Below are 23,312 nucleotides of genomic sequence, written 5' to 3'. Positions count from 1 at the left end.
AACCCAAAAAAACAACAACGTTTTCTTGAAATACAGCCGCAGACTCAAAAGGTCGATGCCATTTATCTTCGTTCTTTCCCGTGTGAAGATTTGTCTTACATTTCCCCTCACTCTGTGGTGCGGCTTGTGTTACTTCATTCTGTACTATATTTAGATGTGGAGGGTTTGGATAGGAACGTGTCCCGATTTGATCAAAACAGCGGCAATGTCCTTTTTTTTTTCTTCTTTTTTTTTAAGTATCCTAAAATTCTGGAACCTATTTAAATAACCGGAAATTTTTTTTCGTGCGTTTTGCAATGCAGGAAATGACATGTTGCGTGTTATCGAGCTTTCTAATGAAGAATTAGGTTTAGAGTACGACGCGGAATGACTGATATCATGAACACGAACCGATAAGTGTCACATCAAGCCATACCTTTGCATGGTTTCTGGGGGGGGGGGGGGTGCCCACAACAGAGAGAGTGCCGTGGCTTTCTGATTTGCATAAGCTGGATGAACGTATTATTGCAGTCGGTTTTTTTTTTTTTCCTTGGGGGGGCGGGGGGGGGAGATCTGGCAAGTTGGCTGCACGTTAGTTTGGCGACTGATTGTAATTCTATCAAATGTGAGTGAAGTAATCCTCAAAATACCCAGAGTTGGAAGCCACTGAAAATGGGTTGCAGTATTTCTTTATGTTACTGTCATTTCGTCTACGCGTGAGAATTGCCACCTTCTAGTACTACTGCTACTACTGCTGCTGCTCCTCCTCCTCCTACTACTACTACTACTGCTAATGATAATAATGAGAATGAATTTACATCAAATCAAATGAAACAGTTCAGCATGTTGACAAGCATGCTCCAGACGTAAAGGAAAAGTTGCATGTACACACCCTTTCCCCAAGTTTTATGGAATATATTTCAAGTCGCGTTTTCTTCCAAGCACGAAATGGACTACATGATAATTATATAGTTAATCGCGTAGCGATTAATGAAATTACTACAACGGCGACTACTACAACAACTACTCATAATGATAATGATAATAACAGTGATGATGATGATAAGAAGAAAAAGAACAACAATGATGATGACTATAGTGATAATGATGATGATGTTAATAATGATGATATTGATATTGATGATGATGATGATGATGATAACAATGATAATCAGATAATGATTATTGACAATAACAGAAGAACAACAACAAAAACAACAATGAAAATAATAACAATACTACTACTACTACTACTACTACTACTACTGCTGCTGCTACTACTACTACTACTAACAATAATAATAATAACAGTAACAACAACAATAGAAGAAGAAGAACAACAACAATAATAATAGTAAGCAATAATAAAATCACATTGTGCCCCCCACCCAACCCCCCACCCCCAACCCTGACCACCATCACAACCCCCACATTCCCCCACCACCACCACCCATCTTCCCCCTCATCCCTCCAGGTGGCAGCCACGTGAACCACCGTCGCCACACGTCGTGCCGGGTAACGGGGGACAGCCCCGTGCTCGGGTGGAGGGGGCTACCCCGCCGTCCGGCCACCACCACGGCGGCCAGCACCACTGGGGTGGACAGCGAACTGCGGGCCATGTCTCCGATGCTGAACGACCCGGACATCTCCCAGGGGGGCCGGCGCTACCTGTACAGCATCGCCCGCATCTACAGCACCAGCCAGATGAAGCAGCTGAAGCAGGACCAGTACCAGCAGCTGCTCCTCAAGGAGCTCAGCAAAGGTGATGATGGTGATCATGGTGATGAGGATTATGTATGAGCCCAGTGCTCAGCTTGTATCACAGATTGACATAAGCTTTACAGCCGGACCAACAGCAAAATGAGAGCTGTATAATCAGTGGTTTCTCGACTGCAATGGGAAATCATCGACAGCTTAGTATTTTGTGAAGGACTATGACTATCAAACTAGGAGGCAGGATTGCACTGGCTCTTAGTGCTGCAGCCTTTAGGGCTACTTGGCCTTTGGAACCATCCCAACCATTCCCAACGCCGACTGTCCTAAAACCCTCTTGGCCGAGAGAGTTGGAGTGTAACTTGAGCAAGACACTCTCCACCGTAATCAAATTCTAGCCCAGATGGTTGGGGACAGCAGTTGCATCCTTTGCTGTTCTGATGGTCATAGTCGGACACGACTGACTATCATACACGTATGTCTGATAATAGCCAGTCATGCGTCCACAGACTAAGACCATCTGGACTGCAAGAGAAGGCAACTGCTATTCCATCCCGGCTATCGGGGCTAGAATTGGAGTACAGTGGAGAGAACTGTATATATCGATTTTGAACACACTGCATGTACCGTTACTGAATAATCACTTCAGAATGTCCTAAATGCCGAGCTGCAAGGTTGCACATGATGTGTGCAAATCAGTCAGATGTTGGGGTGTTTCTGACAATTTCTTTGCCACCAAAAAACCATTTGACACCAGTGTCTTCACTATCAATTGAATGATAATAATGATAATGACAATAATAATAATGATGATGATGATAATGATATCAATAGATAGGTAGGTAATGGTAATGATGATGATGATGGTAATATTAATTATAATAATAATTATGATGATACTACTACTACTACTACTACTACTACTACTACTATACTGCTACTACTACTAATTCTAGTAGTAATAATAATAATAAGACGATGCTTCATGGCTTAACAAAATCTTGTTTTCCACACAAAAACAAATCCTCCAAGGCCACAGCAGTAATCACCCATCACTCGCTCACCACCGTACACTCACCGCCCTGTGTGTCCCCCGCAGGCTACCGCTCCCCGAAGGAGTACGAGCGCTACCTGAACTACCTGAACACTCCTCGGAAGACGCAGTACGGGAAGCTGGACAATTACGAAGAGCTGCGTCGCTCCAAGTCAGTGCCGCCACCTGTCCACGGCGATGACTCCGGCAGAGGAGGGGAGAGCGGCAAGGGAGGCAAGAAACAGAAACGGTGAGAAGAAGAACAACAACAACAACAAGAACAAGAACAAAATTTTATTCCATAGATGTTGCCAATATGTTGTTACAGTTTGACATGTCTTCTTTGTCTGAAACATTCGTAGACAGGGAAATCAGTTATGAGGTATTTAAGGATTATGACGTTTTCATGTCAAAAGCGGTGAAAATCTCGCAGCATGGAAGGAAATCTGGAGGTGTCATGGTTTTTGTCAAGAAAAAATTGCTGCATTTGTAAATCAAATCGAAGTTGTGTATGAGAACACGATTGTTCTACAGTTGGGCAAGTCTGTAAGGACTTGATGCATTACTTACTTACGTACTTATGCCAATCGCTCCTGGTGGAGCATAGGCCATCGACGACCCCTCGCCATCGCACTCTGTTCTGGGCTGTTCTGGCCATTCCAGTCCAGTTGGTCCCTTGCTGCTTCAGCTCTGCCTCGGTGTCTCGCCTCCAGCAGCTGTTGCGAGGCCGGCCTCTCTTCCTCTTTCCCTGCGGGTTCCAGGTCAGGGCTTGGCGTGTGATGCTGGACGCTGGCTTCCTGAGGGTGTGTCCGATCCAGCCCCACTTCCTCCGCAGTATCTGTTTGGCCACTGGTTCCTGTCCCGCTCGCTCCCACAGATCTTCGTTTCGGATCTTCTCCTGCCATCGGATCTTGTAGATGCGCCTCAGACATGTGTTGAAGAATGTGGGTTGATGCATATATGTATGTGTGTATATATATATATATATATATATATATATATGTCAGTGGCTTGATGTTCATCTTCATCTTCTTCTTCTTCTTCTTCGTTCGTGTGCTGCGACTTAGCTGCCACGTTCACTCATATGCATGAGTAGAGTGGGTATGACCCACGTTTTAACCCCTGCCATTGAGGCATTGAGGCAGCCATATTCCGTTCACCGACGGTGGGGACTTGGTATTGATGATTATTTGGTGTGGTTTCTGTAAATAACTGCAGTTCGAAAAAATGTATGGTTGTTGTTGTTGTTGTTTTTAGCATGGAATGGAGGATAGCGATAACAATGATAATGTTTTGTTCGGGTGCATGTACACAGAGATTTAAGTTGGAATTATGGCTTTGAATTGTGTCTTTTTGCTGTTTACCCCTTCATGTGGGTCCATGTAATGGAGAGATAGAGAATGGGCAACGTATGGGAAAGAGAGAGAAGAGAGAGACATGTAGATATATAGACAGACAGATAGGTAGAGAGAGAAAGAGAGAGAGAGAGAGAGAGAGCAGGAAATGGCAAACCAGTATTAGCCTTTCCCCCCTTCCCCTTCCCTCTTCCATTGTGAGCTTCTTCAGGGTGACGAACGAAGCAGGGTGATGGCCAGAACGTCAGCGTTGATCCCCAGGCTCCTGACACAGGTTCTCTTTCTTCCCCACAGGTCAGCCTTCAGCAGGGCGCCCTCCCAGGTCAGCTCCAGCTCCAGACCCTCCACCCGCCAGAGAGGCGGCGGCAAGAAGAAGGCGCAGCGCCAACAGTCCCCGCTACCCCCCAGCGGCTCCAAACCCGCCGCCGACAGCGACGACACCCGCCAGCACAGCTCGGAACCCGAGTCGGACGAAGACCCAACCGACCACACACGTAAGGAAGAAGAGTCGGAGACCGGAGATGATAGCGCCGAACTGTTGTCGGGAATCCGGGAGAGCGAAGAGAACTCCTACCGGTCCAAGGACAAAAGCACCGCGGACACGATTATCTCTGCACAGAAAGAACCGGAACCGGAATCCTCCCACACCCAGCTTGCCCTTCCCCCACCAGCAACGAAAGACGACGATGGAGCGTCCCCGAGGAAAGAGGAGGAGGAAGGCGGGACTGCGCGCAAAGACGACCCGTCTCCCAGGAAAGGGGAGGAGGAGGAGACTCCAAGAAAAAACGCGGGCGGAAGCGGCGGCGGCGCCACCCCGTCGGAAGGGAAAGAGGACCGGTCCAGCGAAGGAGCGGTCACCAGCACCACCCAGGCCCCTCCCCCAAGCAGCAGCACCGCCACCAGCAACAACTTCCTGGCCTTCATCGTCAGCGATGCCGAGAAGGACGACAACGACAGCAGGGCGGCGGCGGCGGTTGACGAGGACGGCAGCGAGCAGGAGAAGCAGTCGTCGGCAGAGGAGACCACCACCCCAGCCACCTCCACGGCTGCCACCACCCAGCCGGGCATGGCTCGGGATTTCAGCGACACTCACATGGCGACCGGCCACACGCCGCGCGTCAACAAGGAAGGACGCACTCGCCCCCTGTCCAGGGCTGGGAGAGGCACGGAGCAAGGGGCAGAGGGAGGTGGGTGATGATGGGTTTGATTATTACACGTCTTGTATCCCTTGACAGAAAACCCAGTTGACAGCAGGAATTTAGCTTTCTGGCTTTCAGGTATCAACAGTACCCTGACAACAGGAATTTAGCTTCTGGCATCATGCATCAATGATAGTTTGACAACAAGAATTCAGTTTCTGCAGTTCAGGTATCAAGGATAGCTTAACAGCAGGAATTCAGCTTCTGGTATTTGATAGCTTCACAGCGGGAATTTAGCTTCTGGCTTTGAGGTATCAACGATAACTTAACAACAGGAATTCAGCTTCTGGTATTTAGGTATAAACGATAGCTTCACAGCGGGAATTAAGCTTCTAGCTTTGAGGTATCAACGAATATATATCAACTAAATTTTAACAACAGGATTTTAGCTTCTGTTTTCGAGGTATCATCAAATATATATCAATGGAAGTTTAACAACAGGAAACTATCTTCTGGCATTAAGGTATCAACGATAGCTCAACAACAGGAATTTAGCTTCTGGCTTTGAGGTATGAACGATAGCTTAACAATGGGAATTTAGCTTCTGACAATCAAGTATCAACGAGGTTTTGATTGCATGTTCAGGGCAACCCCTCAAGAATAACTTGCAGGTCTCACACATACAGTTGATCGTTCACAGTCAGTGGTTGTTTTGACAGTATTTGCGAAGAGCATCGATTCACTTTTTGACTCACTTGTGTAAACAAAGTGAGTCTATGTTTTAACCCGGTGTTCGGTTGTCTCTGTGTGTGTGTGTGTGTCCGTGTCTCTGTGTGTCCGTGGTAAACTTTAACATTGACATTTTCTCTGCAAATACTTTGTCAGTTGACAACAAATTTGGCATAAAAATAGGAAAAATTCAGTTCTTTCCAGTCATCTTGTTTAAAACAATATTGCACCTCTGGGATGGACACCAAAAAAAAAAACAAAAAAAAAGAAGCCTAATTATATGCAAACTGCATTTACTGTTATATTTATATTTTTTGTATTCACTAAACTTGGCACTTTGACCTCTTATTCTGACACAACAACGAGAGGAGTCATTATTATCATTTTTTTGTTCAAACAGGAACTTCTTTTGCTAAGCATGGAATTTTTATTTATTTTGCAAACGTTTTGGTGCAGGTAGTAAAAAAGGGAAATTACTCTGTAATTAATGCTAGGGGACTTAATTTATCACAAGTGAGTCTTGAAGGCCTTGCCTCTCTGGATTTTTTTTTTTCACCTTTCCTTTGTGACTGGCCCTTTTCAGAGAAAGAGAACTCTGACGATGACTACGACGACACAGATGACGAGACAGAGAAGACAGCCACAAAAACAGAGACAGCGAAGACCAACACACAGACAGAGACAGACAAGACGAAGACAGAAACAGAGACAGAAAAGACCAACACCAAGACAGAGACAGAGAAAACCAGCAAGGAGGCGACCAAGGAGAAGGAGGAATCACAACAGGAACAGCTCCAGCAGCAGCAGAAGAAGGAGGAGGGAGAGAAGGAGGAGGAACCAGTGCAGCGATCAGCTCTGGAACCAGAACCACAGACCATTCCAGACACTTCCAGGACAGATGACTCTCAGGTGAGCACAGCTGTAGACTCTTGTCGACGGGCGCAATAGCCGAGTGGTTAAAGCGTTGGACTGTCAATCTGAGGATCCCGGGTTCGAATCACGGTGACGGCGCCTGGTGGGTAAAGGGTTGAGATTTTTACGATCTCCCAGGTCAACATATGTGCAGACCTGCTAGTGCCTGAACCCCCTTCGTGTGTATATGCAAGCAGAAGATCAAATACGCACGTTAAAGATCCTGTAATCCATGTCAGCGTTCGGTGGGTTATGAAACAAGAACATACCCAGCATGCACACCCCCGAAAACGGAGTATGGCTCCCTACATGGCGGGGTAAAAACGGTCATACACGTAGAAGCCCACTCGTGTGCATACGAGTGAACGCAGAAGAAGAAGAAGTAGACTCTTGTCTGCAAAATGGGAATACAGGCCGAGTGGTGTCCCCGCGGTAATACACCCGACTAGGAAATGAGTGTCCATGAATTGGAGTCGCATATACGGAATGGGATTTTTACTCCTCTTTTGCCCCCTCCCCCCACTCCCCGCCCCCCCCCCCACCCCCACCCCCACCCCCCCCACCCCCCCCCGCCCCCTTCCACGCCCCTTCCACAAGACCTTGGTCTGGGTGTTAGTCATTTCAATGAGATGATGAATCGGGGTCCCGTGTGTGCGGCATGCACTTTTAGCGCACAACGTAAAAGAACACATGGCAACAGAAGGGCTGTCATGGGAAAATTCTGTGGAAAAATTCATTTCGGTACTCTTGCAGACAGAATAAAGCAGAAATAATATGGGTTGCGCTGCACTGTAGTGAGGCGCTCTCCCCGGGGAGAGCAGCCCGAACTTCATACAGAGAATTCTGTTATGATGACAGTTCAGTTCAGTGCAATACAATACACTACAATACAATTGTTCCGTGTGGTTTCCTTCACCACAGCCTAAAGCTTGGTCAGTGTTTGGTCGGCGTTAAACACGAACTGGACTCTTTTCAGTCTACATCAAACTGACTGTTTTCACATGATGCTGAAGAACATGGAGATTGTCTTCGGTCATCATGACAGCCGGGGAGAGGTATTTTCATCTTTAAAAAAAAAAAAAAAAAAAAAAAAGGCAGCAGTAAAAGATGAAATTCTCTGAAGATAAAATATTGCACCCTGAGTTTAATGACAAGCAGCATGCTTTTAACTCACTCAGTACAGCCAGTCCTCTCTTCTCTACACAGACCCCTCGGATGTGCAGTGGGTGTCTGAATGACCCAACCTTTAGCTTCCGTCGTCAGAACTGTGGTATTCTTTGTCAACATTCACCTCTTCAGTATAAGAGCGTTCCGCTTGCAATATTTTGATGATGGTAATTGGGGTGAAACCCTGTTAACGTCGTCTCTTTCGCCGTTCGTATGGAAAGAGTTAAAGGTGCAAACACTGAGTGCCTCTAACCATCAAACCCCCATCCCACCTTCCCTGTTCACACATGGACATACCCACGTACTGCCCTCTTCACACACACACACACACACACACACACACACACACACACACACACACACACACTGAGATCAAGAAAGAAATAATTGGCTGTTGTTCGCAAACCAGCCACTAATGACTGCATGGTCAGTTATCATTCATCAACAACAATTACTGACAGCTTTTAAATGCAGACCATCTGGGCCCTGTTGATTGATTGTAGCATTGCTGGCATTCTCCACTGATGGCTGTTGAGCTCAGCCAACATGATTATATACACACCCTCAAACAGAGAGGATGGAGTGTGTGGCCAGTCTTGATTACTTTTTTTTTTCATCGTTCGTTCTTTAGTTTAGCGTCTTTTCACTCTCAGTGATATTAGACGTTAAAAAAAGGGGGTGGGGGCATGGGGGAGGAAGGTGGTATAACTAACATGCAATTACATTTAACAGTAACAATTCAATAATAATAATAATGATAATAATCAGAAACCATTAACACAATTCTGAAGTGCATTAAAGGAATGTAGAAATAGGGCTATGAACTAATGCCTGTGAAAGTTCGACCATAAGAACCTCGTCAGAAATAACTTTACAAAAATCATCTGCAGAATTATTATTCTCTTTGAAATACTTGGGCAAGAAGGTACGTAACTGCTGGCAGTGAAACAAACAATGATACAAGCTGAACTGCTTACCATGGGTTGTTGTTTTTTTCATGTAGGCAGACACATGCAGTCTTTGGAGAATCTCCTTTTTATGAGGATGGGGATTGTTGGTAATAAATCATGGACACAATATGTTGTTGTTTTTCAGGGTTTTTTGGGGTTTTGGGGTGTCTTTTTTTTCTTTTTTTTCCGTGCAATCAACAGAAGGAATATCACTATACAGACATGTTGTTGTGACGTATTCTGCATAAACACCAAATAGAATACGTTTGCACTATTTGTTCTTCATATTTTGAAATCTTTGTAAAGCTCATTGATAGATTGTTGTAAATTATAGACTGCTCTGTTATTCTGGCTAAAATCAGTTTGCTGCTTCTATCAGTTTAGGCTGATTGATAGAATGTTGTAAATTAAAGAATGTTCTTTTTTTTTTCTCCCTTTTTATAACTCTGTAATCATTTATGGTGGTTCAATGTCTGGAAGCAGTTAACAAAACAAAAAAACAAAAAACAAAAAACAAAAAGATTCTGATCGATCAACACTTGTCCAACCCTCCACGCTGAATTAACCAACAGGCGGAGCAGCGAGGGGAGATGGGGGGAGAGGAGGAGGCACGGACAGAGCGAGAGGCGGAGCAGGACAGGCGGGCGGGGTCCCCGTCGAACGAAGCAGGGAGGGACGACGAGCGCGCGCAGGAGAGTCACGACAGGGAGGGCCCCCGCTCCCTCATCATCCCCGTGTCCCAGCACGCCCAGGACACCGCCACCACCACCACCACCACAGCCACCGACACCTCCAGCGCCACCAAGAAGGAGGAGGTGCTGGATCTGTCCGCCGAGAGCAAGAACCGGGACGTGGACAAGCTGGAGTATTGATTTCTTCGTGGTTGATGTTGTTCACTGTAATGAAGAGAGCGAGGAAGTAAAACAACAACAACAAACAACAACAACAAGAACAAATATCCACAGCCTGATGTCGTATGTACAAGGGTATAATTATGTTTCTTTTATTAATCTAAGGTTGATGTTATACTGAGGTAAAACTGGAGTATTCATTTAAGGCCAATGCTGCAGTGAGGTGAAAGCTGAGGTATTGCTTTAAGGCTGATACTATGATGAGGTTTCATAAGCTGTGGAGTTCTTCTCTGTTTGTTTTTTTGTTTGTTTGTTTGTTTGTTTTTGTTCTCCTCGTTCTGTCTTGGAGTTCAAATAGTGAGAATTTGAAGGGCTTAAAAAAGAATATCACATAAAGATATGTCCACTGTTGTCAAAGTTATCTTTATGTATGTACAGCTTTTGGTAGTGGAAGCCAGATTTGTACAATCATGGATGTTGTTTATTGGAAACAAAATGTTGACTTAAGGTTCCAGATGATTGTCAGTGCCTGTAAAACTGTTGGCTATGATTGATTGAATCATTTTTCAAATGGTGTATTTTTCAATGTGTATTAATGAATCATTTTTTCAAATGGTGTATTTATATTGTGTATGAATACAAGAATCTCATTTGGCTTTTGTTTCCCCCCCCCCACCCCCACCCCTACCACCAACCACCCCAACAAGGGAACTGATGAAGTTGTGGGTAAATTTTTTTTTTCTCTAATCAAAACTGTTTCTGTTTTTGTTTTGTTTTTTAGTGTATTCCCCATCTGTATTCAGAATTACATGTTTGACAATGTGGTTTGAAAAAAGTTCTCCAGTGTGTTGGTATGATATCGTATATTTGTGATATACTTTGATTTTCGTCTGAAGGAATTATTCGCAGGTTGTGTGGTGAGCGCATTTTATAAAACAAACATTTATAACTGCATTTCATGGGATCAGAAAGTTATGTGTGATTCTTTTTGGCCTGCCAAAACATTCTTTGTTAGTTGGTGGGGTTTTTTTGGGGGGCGAGGGGGGGGGGAGTATTTTTCCATCATATATACCTTTCTCTGCCAGTTCTCCTCCACTTACTTGCCTCTAGTCCATGGGTGTCAACCTTTTTTACGAGTGTGATTTTTATCAATTGTATTTGGAAATTAACATATAACTTTCTTCAACCTTGTGTGCTTCCCTCCTGTTCGTTGTTGCCACTGTTTCTGTACAGAAAAATTGTAACGATACCACCCATTTTTAGCTTGCTTATGACTGCTTAATCAGCATTTATCCCCCAAGGACAGTTCCGGTTGAGGCAGATTCTTTTCTTTGAAATAGATTTTGATGTCATAGGCAGTATATGGATGTTCATATAGTTGTCAACAGTTTAATTGATGATAGGCTGTACGTTGATGCATTTGTGATCGGTTTAATTGGTGATAGGCAGAATGTTTATGTAGTTATCATCAGTTTAAATGATGATAGGCAGTAGGTTGATGCAGTTATGATCAGTTTGTATTAGTGATAGGCAGTATGTCAATGTAGTTATCATCAGTTTAGGTTGCAGTTATCATTGCTTTAATTCCACTCTTGGTAGTCTTGCCTTGCTGTTGATGGGTGTATGTCCATGTGTCCATGCGCGGTTGCCCTCATGAATGCAGCTGTCTTCCGTAGCTCCTCAAGGGACCACGTGGAACCAGAGGTGATCGGTTCATGTTGATGTGTTCGTCAGGCAGGAAAGTGATGAGTCTGCTGTGTGTTGGTGTTGCTGTGTTGAGTTCCAATCCCCTGGGTGGTAATAGGTTGTTCTTTTCTTTTGTTCTTCTTGTTTTGTTTGGATGTGTACTGCAGTATTGACATGGTAATCAGTATTAACAGAGGCTAGTTGTTGTTGTCTTCTGAATTTCTTGTGTGAGTGGAGGCAACAGACAAGGGTCATCCCTTTCTAAAAGAGCTTGTCCCATGTCACATGCTGTATTGGTACGACTAGAAACTTGTCAGGAGACGCTGTGGCAGAGTCAGACATCGGGCTTCTGACCCAGTGTTCACCAGTGATCAGGGTTTGAGGCCCCGTTTCAGAATGTCGTCGTGTCCTTGGAAAAGTCGCTTTAGTCGGATTTTCCTCACTTCACGCATGTGTAAGCGGGTCGGCTGGGCAAGGCTGAAACAGCAGGAAGGACAAGATTGGGCTTCACCCTCCTTTGCCAAGCCTTAGACACACACAGTGGATATGAATTCACTGCACCATAAAAGGCGATGATCTTGACCTTTTAAGAATAGTGTGTGTGTGTGTGTGTTTAGTGTTTATCATGCATGACATGGGTTATTGGTATTACAAGAATGTTGTGTGTTGGGGATGTTTGTCATGTGTAACATGGGTTCTTGATTATGATCAGAATGTTGTGTGTGTTGATATTGGTTGTCATTTTTGACATGGGTTATTGGTATGACTGAAATGTTCTGTGTTGACAGTGGTTGGACACGAGGGTGTTATCAGTACGTACGGGGGTCATCTTTACTATTGTATGCAAGCTTTAGTAACAGGGGTTATAATCCTCTATAAGAACGATGAAGAAGGAAGAAGTTCAATGAAAAAAGCTAAATTTTCTTCCATAGCATTTCTGTGTATGCATTTTTTTTTTTTAATTCATGTCTTTAGTTGCATTTGTTGGGGCTTTGTTCACTGGAAAAACATCAAAACTTTGTGTAAGTGAACACAATGACAAATCAACATGAGCAAAAAGCTAAACTACATAAACTGTGTTTCACTTCTGTACGTTGTGTCGACTCCTGTTAAGAAATCAAACTGTGTTTCACTTCTGTACGTTGTGTCGACTCCTGTTAAGAAATCAAAGTGCGTTTCACAACTGGTTCCCTGATCCTCTTCTTTGCAAGTGTTTGTTTTCTTTTCTTTTCTTTTCTTTTCATGGTGTTTTGTTTGTTTGCTTCTCCAGTATTGATAATCCTAGTTGTTATTTCATTTATTATTTCTAATACAAGAGGATAAATTGTTGTGAGTAGAGCAAACTATCATAAGATTGGGATAAATCATACAATACTCTCTGGGCTGAGAATGTAAACACACACACACACACACACACACACACACACACACACTTCTGTTCATCAGTCAACACCACCTCACACTTGGGAGTCACGATTCTCATACCATGCATACCCACCTTGCCAGACCCAACAAATCCAGGACTGCCCAGTGTGCTCTGGGCTCAATGTGTGTCCACACTTTGACTTCTTTACTGTTGCCTCTTATGTGAATTACCGATCAAAGTGTTTGTGTCCATGAATATGTTTGTCTGGGAGTCCATTATTTTATTTCCGCAACATATTAATTTTTACTTTTTGATGGTTCAATATTTTATCACACAGTGTGACCTGATGTTATGTATGGTTTGTGTGCCTGATGACTTCAAAACAGAAAATGCCTTGGTAAATTATCTCAGGCATGTTAATATCAGTCCAGTCTTCCAGTAAAAAAGATTTTTTTTTTTTTTAACAACAAAAAAACCACTAACAAACAGTGACATGTACAAAAGAAAATGTTTGCAAACATTGCCATGTGTTGTTGCATGTTTTGTGTGCGCCATAATTTCATGATCATACAGCATTTCTGGAAGGGTACTATTAATGTCGGACTTTTTTTTTTCTATTTTTTTTTTTCAAACCATGTTGGACCTTGCCTAAGTTCTGTATCACTTGTGCAGGCAAACAGGCTGTATAATTTAAAGCAGTATCCCGTCTCATATTCTAAATATATCAAAATTTGCGGCAACATCTGCACTGGGATATGACATAATAATGTCCGCCGATGACTCAATATCTCTCAAGATTCCAGCAACTTTTATCTCTTGCACAGCATCCTTTGTTAAAATCTGGCGTCCTTTTTCAAATTTTAGAAAAAGGATATTTCGCTTTTCATCGACATGAAGTGTTGAGGAGGGATGTAGCAAGGGAAATAACTTCAGGGATTTTTTTGTTTTATTTTTGTTTTTGTCTTTTTATCTGAAAAAGATTTAACGCTGAAGAATTTGAAATGCAACCATGCAGAATATAGTAAATATTACAGCTATGGTTTATGGCAACAACACAGCAGAGAGTTAAGAAGAAATACAACTTTTTGAGTCAACTTCATTTCCAACTTTATCATCTTGATTTTGTGTGAATAATTATCTGCCAAATGCATCAAGAGCAGGATTATTAAATAATGAGGAACATTTGGAGAAAAAAAATTGTCATCATGCTTCAATAAAAAGCACAAGATGCTACACTTCTCTTCGCAGACCTTAATGAGTAAAAACAGTAATTGTTTGGAATACTTGAAAGAATCCATCATCAAAGACTTTTATGGAACATTTTGTCCAAACTTCAAATCTGCATGGGAACCTGGGCTGAAAAAAAAAAAAGAAAAAATGAACAGAAAACCAATGGAAGCCTGTAAATCCCTGGCAAATGAGGGAAAACGGAAGTTTAAACTGCTTTATCCCAAAACTGAATCAAACTAAAGTGGCACTGAATGTCCACTGTCAAAGGCAATGTTTATGCTGAAGCTACAGATACACATTCATGGTTTGGGGGTTGTTGTTTTTTTGTTTGTTTTTTTGTTGGTTTTTTGGGGGGGGGGTTTCTTTTCTTTTTTTGACACAAATCAAAAAGCATAAAGTTTGAAGTGAAGAGATGAAGTGTGTATGATCCAGAAATTATGGCATATATCATTCGGTTACCTGCAACTTGATCTCGCTGAAAATAACTTTTTATCAGCTGTCTGTGATAAAACGCTTGGCTTCTTAGTACCCGTCCATAACCCATGGGTTTTTTTTTTTTTATATGTTTGTTGGGCCCACCTTTGGATGATGTGTTACCTTTGTTGTATGCGATTTATCTCTCACTTTATATAAAGCGTTTTAGACACCTCATCAAAGCTAGACTTTTTAGTGTGCTTGTTTGGTTCAAACTAAATAAAAGTATTTGAGATATTGCCACTGTTTCTTGTTGTGTGTGTGTGTGTGTGTGTGTGTGTGTGTGTGTGTGTAAATGTTTGCATATTTGAGTATGTGCATGTTGTTTGTGTGTGTGTGGGTGGGGGCGAGGGGGTGTAAAAATCCAGTAAAGCCAAGTACTATACATCATCAGCTTGAAGTTATCAAAACCGTCTCTTTACTTTGGAACAAAAGTTGCGTGAAGTGTCAATCATTCCAATAGACATAGGCGCAATAGCCGAGTGGATAAAGCGTTGGACTGTCAGTCTGAGGGTCCCAGGTTCGAATCACGGTGACGGCGCCTGGTGGGTAAAGGGTGGAGATTTTTACCATCTCCCAGGTCAACATATGTGCACACCTGCTAGTGCCTGAACCCCCTTCGTGTGTGTATGCAAGCAGAAGATCAAATACGCACGTTAAAAATCCTGTAATCCATGTCAGCGTTCGGTGGGTTATGGAAACAAGAACATACCCAACATGCACACCCCCGAAAACAGAGTTGGCTGCCTACATGGTGGGGTAAAACGGTCATACACGTAAAAGCCCACTCGTGTGCAAACGAGTGAACGTGGGAGTTGCAGCCCACGAACGCAGAAGAAGAAGAAGAAGAAGAAGAATTCCCATAGACAAAAAAAAAAAAAAAAATTAAAAAAACCAAGAATGAGGATCAAAAAGATATATGTCTGAAAATGTCTTACAAACAAGTCATTTTCAAACATACCTAAATGTGGCTCCCAAGAGCTAAGGAAACACAATAGTGTCCACATAGTGGGAAAAAAAACCCAACCAAACAAAACAAAAAAAAACTAAAACAAAAACAAAATCAGAAAACCAAACAAACACAAAACAATGCAGATTATGACTTTCATTGTTTATGACTGTTTATTCTACAATATTTGTTTACACACTCTGAAATGAAAACTTATCAAAAATGTTTCATATCAAAGAAACATGGTTATTTCGGAAAACTGGAATGAAGTCTGTATTGCACTAATTGGGAGTTCTGAATGCTACATACTTATGTTCAAATTTGTGTCAATGAATCTGGTATTGTCTCAGTGAGAACAAAACTCATTTGTCCACCAATCAAACATTTCACTAGACTGTGACAGGGGCATGACTCTTCTATCATTCTTTACATGACAGCAACTGAGATGCAAGAAGAAAAATTATCTTGGAGTTTCTATCATTTGCCAAAAAAAAAAAAAAAAAAAAAAAATTGTTCCAATTTTTCATGTCTGACTTTTATTAACATGCCTTCAGTTATAACAAGAAAATAAACCTCCAACATTATCATTTATAAAATGCAGAACTCTGTGTAGGAACTTCCCTGAATGTTTTGTTGTTGTTTTGTTTCGTTATTTTTTTTTCTTTATTTTGTTGTTGTTGTTGTTGTGGTTTCCTACAGAGAAGCAGTACCAATGCCTTTCTTTTACATACATCTAAATTCATCTTCAGTTACAATCATCAAGGGGGAACAATCACAAATACCCACCCAAAGACACATTTCTATACCACATACCCACTCACACAAGACAAGACAATGCAAGGAAAAGTGCAGCACATGTACCAGAAAGAAAAAAAAAAGATAAGCACAGAAGTAATAGACATTCTTTTCAACTGTTAAATGGATTACTCTTACCCCTACATCCCTAGTCTTCATACTCTTAAATCATAATCCAGGCCAGGAGTAGAGGGCCCAGAGTGTCAGCGAATCGACTGCGATAGCGCCTTTATTTTAGCGCGATTGCCCAATCCAGCTACATAATTATGTGACCTGGTTGGAGACATAATTTGACAAAAAACAAGAACGCCAGAGAATCAACAGACAGGCAGAAAATACGGGGGAAAAAAATTAGCCGTATGAAGAGCACAGGAACAGGAGTCATGATGGCTGCTGGAAAAAGAGGACGCTAGCTAGCGGGACAAAGGGGAGGTTACCTACTTCCGGGAGGTTATCAGCCGTATTGCTTTCGTTTTCTCTACATAGGTGGACTGTAGTTTGCACAGGACAGGAATGTCAGACCCCTGCCGGAGTCTGCACTAGTTGGGTCACGGTTAAGTATGTGTAATTAAATCCAAATTTCACACAAAGTGTACATACACAGGCAAATGAAAAGGGGAAACAAAAACCGAAACGGCTATTTCAAAACAATTTTCTGAACTGAGTAATTTTGGAAAGTGGCACTGCTACCAGTTTCCTATGATGAAACCATCTCTCAACAGCATTCTGAAAACCATGTTTTTTCCTCCCCCCACAAGTTTTATCCACTCAAAAAAAAAATATATATATATTCATAATATGGGTGATGATGATGATGATGATGATTCAATACATTTACAAACTGTTACGATTCAGTGCAATGTGATTCCAGTTACAATTATACAAAATGTGGAAAAAAAAGAGTCCCAAACTAATAATGCAAAGTAATCCCATCAGCATTCACCTCACATCCAACACTGTGACAAGAACCTTGTTTGTAAGCATTGTTTCGGTAAGATGTTTGGTTCATGCACATATTCTTTATGTATCTTGGTTGCTTAAAAGCCTGGCTGACCCCATGGTTTACACACATCTCAACTGAGCCCTGTTCTGTCAGTGTCAGCAATGTAATACAAAGTCAAGCAGAACATTAAACACTTCAGGATCAGGATCAGGATTTGGGGCGTTGTTTTATACAACTTAGCCATTTTTGGCTTTTTATGCCCCTTCAAATTTACTCCTTTACATTGTTTTTCAGGTCGTTGACTAGCTCAGTCATTTTATCCATCAAAGTCATATTTCGCTTTTGTCAATAACTCGTGTTTATCTATCAGGTTCTTAAAAGTATTTATACTAGGTGCACGTTTGATATCGTTTGTTAATTTGTTCCAATAATTTGTTACTCTGTTACTCAATGTAAACTTTCTGAGATTTGTTCTGGAATACTGTTTAAATATTTTGTCTGTACTGTTTCTTGTAGTGTCTACCTTTGGAGTACAAAAAAAGCATGCTTTACTCATACTTACTCATTAAATATACTAAGATTTTTCTTTGTTTCCCTTTTTTTTTTTTTTTTTTTTTTTTTTTTTGTATTTTGCAATAAAACTGTCTTGTTTGCCTGCTTGTTTTCAACAGTACACAATACTTTCATTTGATCAAGAATAAGACGAAAGCCTTTCGGATTTTTTTTTTTTTTTTTCTGTCCAGTGACTACAGAGAGCCCTGTCCAGACTTAAAACATCAACTATCATTTGGAATCATTTGATTTACAGGGTTTATGCTGATTTCATGACACATGTTTTGAAAAAAAAAACACCTGATCTTATTCAACACATCAACATCCATAAGTAAAACTGCAAGAACTTTCTTTGATGGCTGAAAAGACATGCGCCGTGTTCCACTCCGATCCACTTAGTCAGTGGAAAACTTTATTCATTCTGTTCCGACACCAAATCAAATCCTGTTGCTTCTGCCCAGCCAACCACAGGGCTGAAAAACAGTCAGTTCTAGAAACCAGAATGAAACCAAATCACAGACGACAGTAGCTGTGAATACCATTTCCAAGCTCCAATACAGTTCTTAACAAGCAAACAGCCTCAGCATGATACAACACAAATTTTCTTTGCAATCACACAATAAGCTGGTAAATACATTCACAGTTTTTATCCTAAAATAACAAATAAGGGGAGTGGGGGGTAGGGGGAGGGATGAAGGGTGTCTGTCTTACACACCAATAACTTTCCTCTGTCATTCTCCCCTCCATAATCCCCGAACGCATTCCTTCCTCCCCACAAATCTGTGTATCCCAGAAACCCAGTTCATGTTTCGAAACTTCCCTCAGAACTTAAGACAAGTGTTTCCACACATGACAAAGTACACATGGATCCTCCATTTCCCTCTATTTCTATCTCAACATCTCTCACATCTCTCCCTGCCCCTCTGTCTCAATTTCGCTCACATCCCTCCCTCTCCCTCTATCTCTGTCTCAATTTCACTCACATCCCTCCCTCTCCCTCTATCTCTGTCTCAATTTCACCCACATCCCTCCCTCTCCCTCTCCCTCTGTCTCAATTTCACTCACATCCCTCCCTCTCCCTCTATCTCTGTCTCAATTTCACTCACATCCCTCCCTCTCCCTCTATCTGTGTCTCAATTTCGCTCACATCCCTCCCTCTCCCTCTATCTCTGTCAATTTCGCCCACATCCCTCCCAACCCTTCCATCCCTGTCTCAAATTTATCTCAGCCCTTTTCTCTCTCTGATGACGCACACACACACACATACACACGCCTTAGGATTTCCTGTACTCTATCCTCTCCACCTTGACCTCATCGTTGAAGAGCTTGTAGACGTAGGCCACCACAGTGGACTGCTGGATGTCCAGGATCACAAAGGAAGGGACGATGCTGCTGCACGCACATCAACAGTTCAGTTCAGTAACTCAAGGAGGCGTCACAGCCTTCAGACAAATCCATATGTCCATACACCTTAACAATGCACTCACACTGTCAGCTTCAATTTCGAGGAGGTGCCAAAAGTGTGGGAATGACGTTACTGCACACATCAACAATGCGCTCACACTGTCAGCTTCAATTTCGAGGAGGTGTCAAAAGTGTGGGAATGACGTTACTGCACACATCAACAATGCGCTCACACTGTCAGCTTCAATTTCGAGGAGGTGCCAAAAGTGTGGGAATGACGTTGCTGCACACATCAACAATGCGCTCACACTGTCAGCTTCAATTTCGAGGAGGTGCCAAAAGTGTGGGAATGACGTTACTGCACACATCAACAATGCACTTACACTGTCAGCTTCAGTGTCAAGATGTCAAAGTGTATGGACTGATCAATATACGCTGCACCACATTTGCTTTAAAAAAAAAATTTTTTAAAGAAAAAAGAAAAAGAAGCAGGTGCCTGACCCAATGAGTTAGTCAGGGCTTAAGAACAAATTCTATTAAAAACAACAACAAATAAACAATAGACACACAGATATATAGATAGACATAAAGATAAATATATGATAACTACATGAAAAAACGTAAACAAAAATTAAATAAATACCACCAACAAAACAAATTACTAAATAAATAGAAATTGATTATTAAAAACAGTAAGATATACAGTAGGCAAGTAATCAAAATCAGATAAGCAGAACAGAGACTGTACACCTAATGCCAAACAAACGTCTTGTGGTATGTATTACTATTATATCTAGTATGTATACACACAGTGACATACAGACACACACTAAGCATGCCAAATGTCAGGAAATAGAAGTGAAAACTGAGTGCAGACCATGGGAGCGTGTAAGGAGCAGTGGGGGTGGGTGGGGTGGGGTAGCTTTGGACTGACATTTTCAAACATGTTTGTAATCACAAGTCTAGCCATTTATACTGGCCACTTTGGTAATGGGGTACATTTCGTTTCATTTATTCATTTATAGTCTGTTCATCTAAGATGATGATATTAGACTGACTGGTAATGGGGTACAGCTGAAGAGGAGCACAAAACTCTCTGGTGGCAGATCAAACTGCCAACATGCGGTACATTCTGCATGGCAGATAGCAGACAATACCATCACAAGCTTCATCATATATACATATATAACAACATTGAAACCTGCTGAAATGTTGACAAATGGCTTGCCTTACACATGACACACACAGACACTACACACAAATACACATGTGCAAAACACACACATACATGCACCCTCACTCTTGCTGTAAATGACTGACCATACAGCTCTAACTTTGCTGCTGACCAAAGTGTAAGTCAACATCAGTCTCTGATGTACGCAGAGTGTTAAAGCTACACTGCCCACAGACCCTGCAAACAAAGCCACACACACACACACACACACACACACACACACACACACACTCACACACACACTCACACACACACACACACACACACACACACACACACACACGCACAAAAACACACACCACACACACACACACACACACACACACACACAAACACACACACACACACCCCTACCTGTCCAGCGCCGAATACGCTCCAGTGGCAGACCCAGGGTTGATGTAGAACTTGCCCTCATGCTCGTAGGCGTCAAACTTGTGGGTGTGTCCCGTGATGAGGATGTCGACGTCCAGCTGTCGCTGCACCATAGCCAGGCTCTCACCGTCCCCCCACGGCACCACCTGGTGGCCGTGACACAGACCGATGCGGAACTGACCCACGGTCACCACCTTCTGCTCTGGGTAGTTCATGTTCTGCAATAATAATTGTCAGACCAGCATTTTATGCTCTGGGTAGTCATCTGTTGATGCACTTTCTCATCTTTTAATTTTTATATTATTCATTTATTATTTTTATATTGGATGTGTTCCAGCATATATGGATCTGTCCACATGCACAGACACCTCCTGCAAACTGAAATTTAAATATAATTATAGTCAATAGGATCACATATTTACAGTCAATCGGATCCCCACAATTTTCTCAGGGTGGTTCACATTTTGCAATAATAAAAGTCAATCAATTCACTATTTTCTGCTTGGGGTAGTTCATGTTCTGCAATAATAATAGTCAGTCAGATCACCACTTTCATGTTCTGCAATAACCATGGTCAGTCAGATAATAACTTTCTGCTCTGGGTAGTTCAAGTTCTCCAATAATAGTCAATCAGATCACCACTTTTCTTGCTACAGGTAGTTCATGTTCTGCAATAATAACAGTCAATCAGATCACCACTTTCTTTTCTGGGTTGTTCAGACTTTGCAATTGATAGTCCATCAGATTTCCACACTCATTTGCTTCCTGTGTTGGACAGGATTTGCATTTAAATGTCATCCCCATTTTGTTGTTATTTTTAATTAAAATCTTAAGCATTCAAAAACAATCACCGGTTGTCCAAAAACAATCACTGGTGTCCCCATTTGGTTTCATTTTCAATTCAAATTTCAAGTGCCCAGTCAGTCAGTCGCCTTATGAAACAATTTTTTCTGACAATTAATTGCATTTCATGGCAGTCAAACTTCTTAATTCAGTCTGATACTCTACTTTATCTTAGTATCTGAATACTTCAGGTAACACAAAACAAAGCAAAACAAAGAAAAACCCAACTTGTGTTTTTGTTTTACAGCATCTGATTTATGCATATTACACCCACAGACACAGATGGACTGTCGCTCCTTCTCACAGGGTAATGTCAAAAAAAACCTTGAAATTTAACATTTTAATACATTTCAATGCATGAAATTTCATTTATCAATGTGTAGTTTCCTTTTCCACTACTCATTCATCCCCGATCCTCACAAAAATGTTTTCATCAGAAACATCTGCATTAAACCATTAAATAAATGATTAAAAGAGAAAAAAAAAAAAAAAGGAGAGAAATACTGAGGCACCACTGCTGCTACGTATGTCACCTCTTACCTCATCAAAATCTCCACGCACTACGTGCACATCACTAGCAAGAGTCTTGAGGTAGTCGAAGGACTCCTTGGTGCACAGGTTGCCAGTACACAGGATGTGCTGAATCTTGCCAGGCACCAGCAGCTTTTTGAAGCGGACCGGCAGGGAGTTGCAGCGGTGAGGGATGTGGAGATCGCCCAGCAAAAGGACCAGCTGCAGGGGGGAACAAATAAGTGTAGAGAGAGACAGACAGACAGAGACAGAGAGAGACAGAGAAAGACAGAGACAGAGTTTATGAGCTCATATCACTTTAGCAAGAGAGAAAGTGTGTGTGTGTGTGTGTGTGTGTGTGTGTGTGTGTGTGTGTGTGTATGTGTGTGTGTGTATAGAATGAGAGAGAGTATTCTGTAACTGAGTGGTGTGCTTCTGTGTGTGTGTGTGTGTGTGTGTGTGTGTGTGTGTGTGTGTGTGACAGACAGAGAGAAAGGGAGTGGGGGGAGGATATGTGTGTCTTGAGTGGGTGTGGCTGACAGACGGAATGACAAAAACAATACATACAGGTGTGTGCAAAAACAATACATACAGGTGTGTGCGTGCGTGTGTGTGTGTGTGTGTGTGTGTGTGTGTGTGTGTGTGTGTTATTCGCGTTTGCATGTGAGACTGTTTATGTGCGTGCATGCGTTTGCGAGCTTTCGCATACATGTTAAGATAGTATTTAATATTAGTTATTGTCATACTGAATGCATTCAGTATCGCAGCTGAGAAGGAAAGGAGACTGGCAAGAAATTACTAATCCGATGAAACAGGCAGTACATGGATCTGGAGATTGCGACGGTGACACACCCCCACTCGTTTGTGTCACAAATACTTTTAACTATTCCAACGATCATACAGTCAATATATAAATATATGTATCATAAATACATAGACTGACAAAAATATGTCGACAAAACATCAGTAGATAATCAAATACTTTACCATTTTGTCTTGATTTTACAGTTGGCTTCTAATCATATGATTTCAGATTTGCTGAAAACCGGAAGTAGCGACAGGATCCTGCCGAACTTAGGCTGCAGCCCGTTGGTTCATAATATGAGCACAAGCCAATCGTCTTTTT

The 23,312-nt window shown here is 42.1% G+C and overlaps 2 protein-coding genes across 3 annotated transcripts in view; one reads left to right on the top strand and one right to left on the bottom strand.

The window, feature by feature from the left end:
• The window catches only part of LOC143274831 (uncharacterized), a 93,342-nt gene extending 82,837 nt beyond the window's left edge, over nt 1-10,505 (top strand). The window contains exons 7-11 of the mRNA XM_076578773.1: nt 1,454-1,741; nt 2,792-2,975; nt 4,375-5,267; nt 6,532-6,857; nt 9,550-10,505. Coding sequence (XP_076434888.1) covers nt 1,454-1,741; nt 2,792-2,975; nt 4,375-5,267; nt 6,532-6,857; nt 9,550-9,849 — 1,991 coding nt within the window. The 3' untranslated portion in view covers nt 9,850-10,505. The remainder of the gene's footprint in view (nt 1-1,453; nt 1,742-2,791; nt 2,976-4,374; nt 5,268-6,531; nt 6,858-9,549) is intronic.
• A 7,346-nt stretch (nt 10,506-17,851) lies between these two features.
• LOC143302281 (vacuolar protein sorting-associated protein 29) lies at nt 17,852-23,271 on the bottom strand. Of its 2 annotated transcripts, none has more exons than XM_076616881.1 (4): nt 23,174-23,271; nt 22,217-22,408; nt 20,816-21,051; nt 17,852-19,215 (listed from the first exon to the last, which is right to left on the bottom strand). In XM_076616881.1, the coding sequence occupies exons 1-4, from the start codon at nt 23,174-23,176 to the stop codon at nt 19,098-19,100; spliced, it is 549 nt and encodes a 182-aa protein (XP_076472996.1). In that variant the 5' UTR covers nt 23,177-23,271; the 3' UTR covers nt 17,852-19,097. The 2 variants fall into 2 exon arrangements, with proteins under 2 accessions (XP_076472996.1, XP_076472997.1); XM_076616882.1 differs by having other exon boundaries at nt 17,852-19,212.
• Between the last annotated feature and the right edge of the window lie 41 nt (nt 23,272-23,312).

Source organism: Babylonia areolata, chromosome 29 (genome assembly GCF_041734735.1).
Source record: "Babylonia areolata isolate BAREFJ2019XMU chromosome 29, ASM4173473v1, whole genome shotgun sequence".
NCBI lineage: Eukaryota > Metazoa > Mollusca > Gastropoda > Neogastropoda > Buccinidae > Babylonia > Babylonia areolata.
The sequence above is the reverse complement of the archived record's forward strand: the minus strand, read 5'-3'. Positions and strand labels throughout refer to the sequence as shown.

What these genes read in the sequence shown, in the direction of transcription:
- LOC143302281 (XM_076616881.1), bottom strand. An exon ending in TGCGTGGAGATTTTGATGAG is followed by an intron (nt 21,052 to 22,216) that starts GTAAGAGGTGAC and finishes TTATTATTGCAG; the next exon opens with AACATGAACTACCCAGAGCA. An exon ending in GCGTATTCGGCGCTGGACAG is followed by an intron (nt 19,216 to 20,815) that starts GTAGGGGTGTGT and finishes ATGTGCGTGCAG; the next exon opens with CAGCATCGTCCCTTCCTTTG.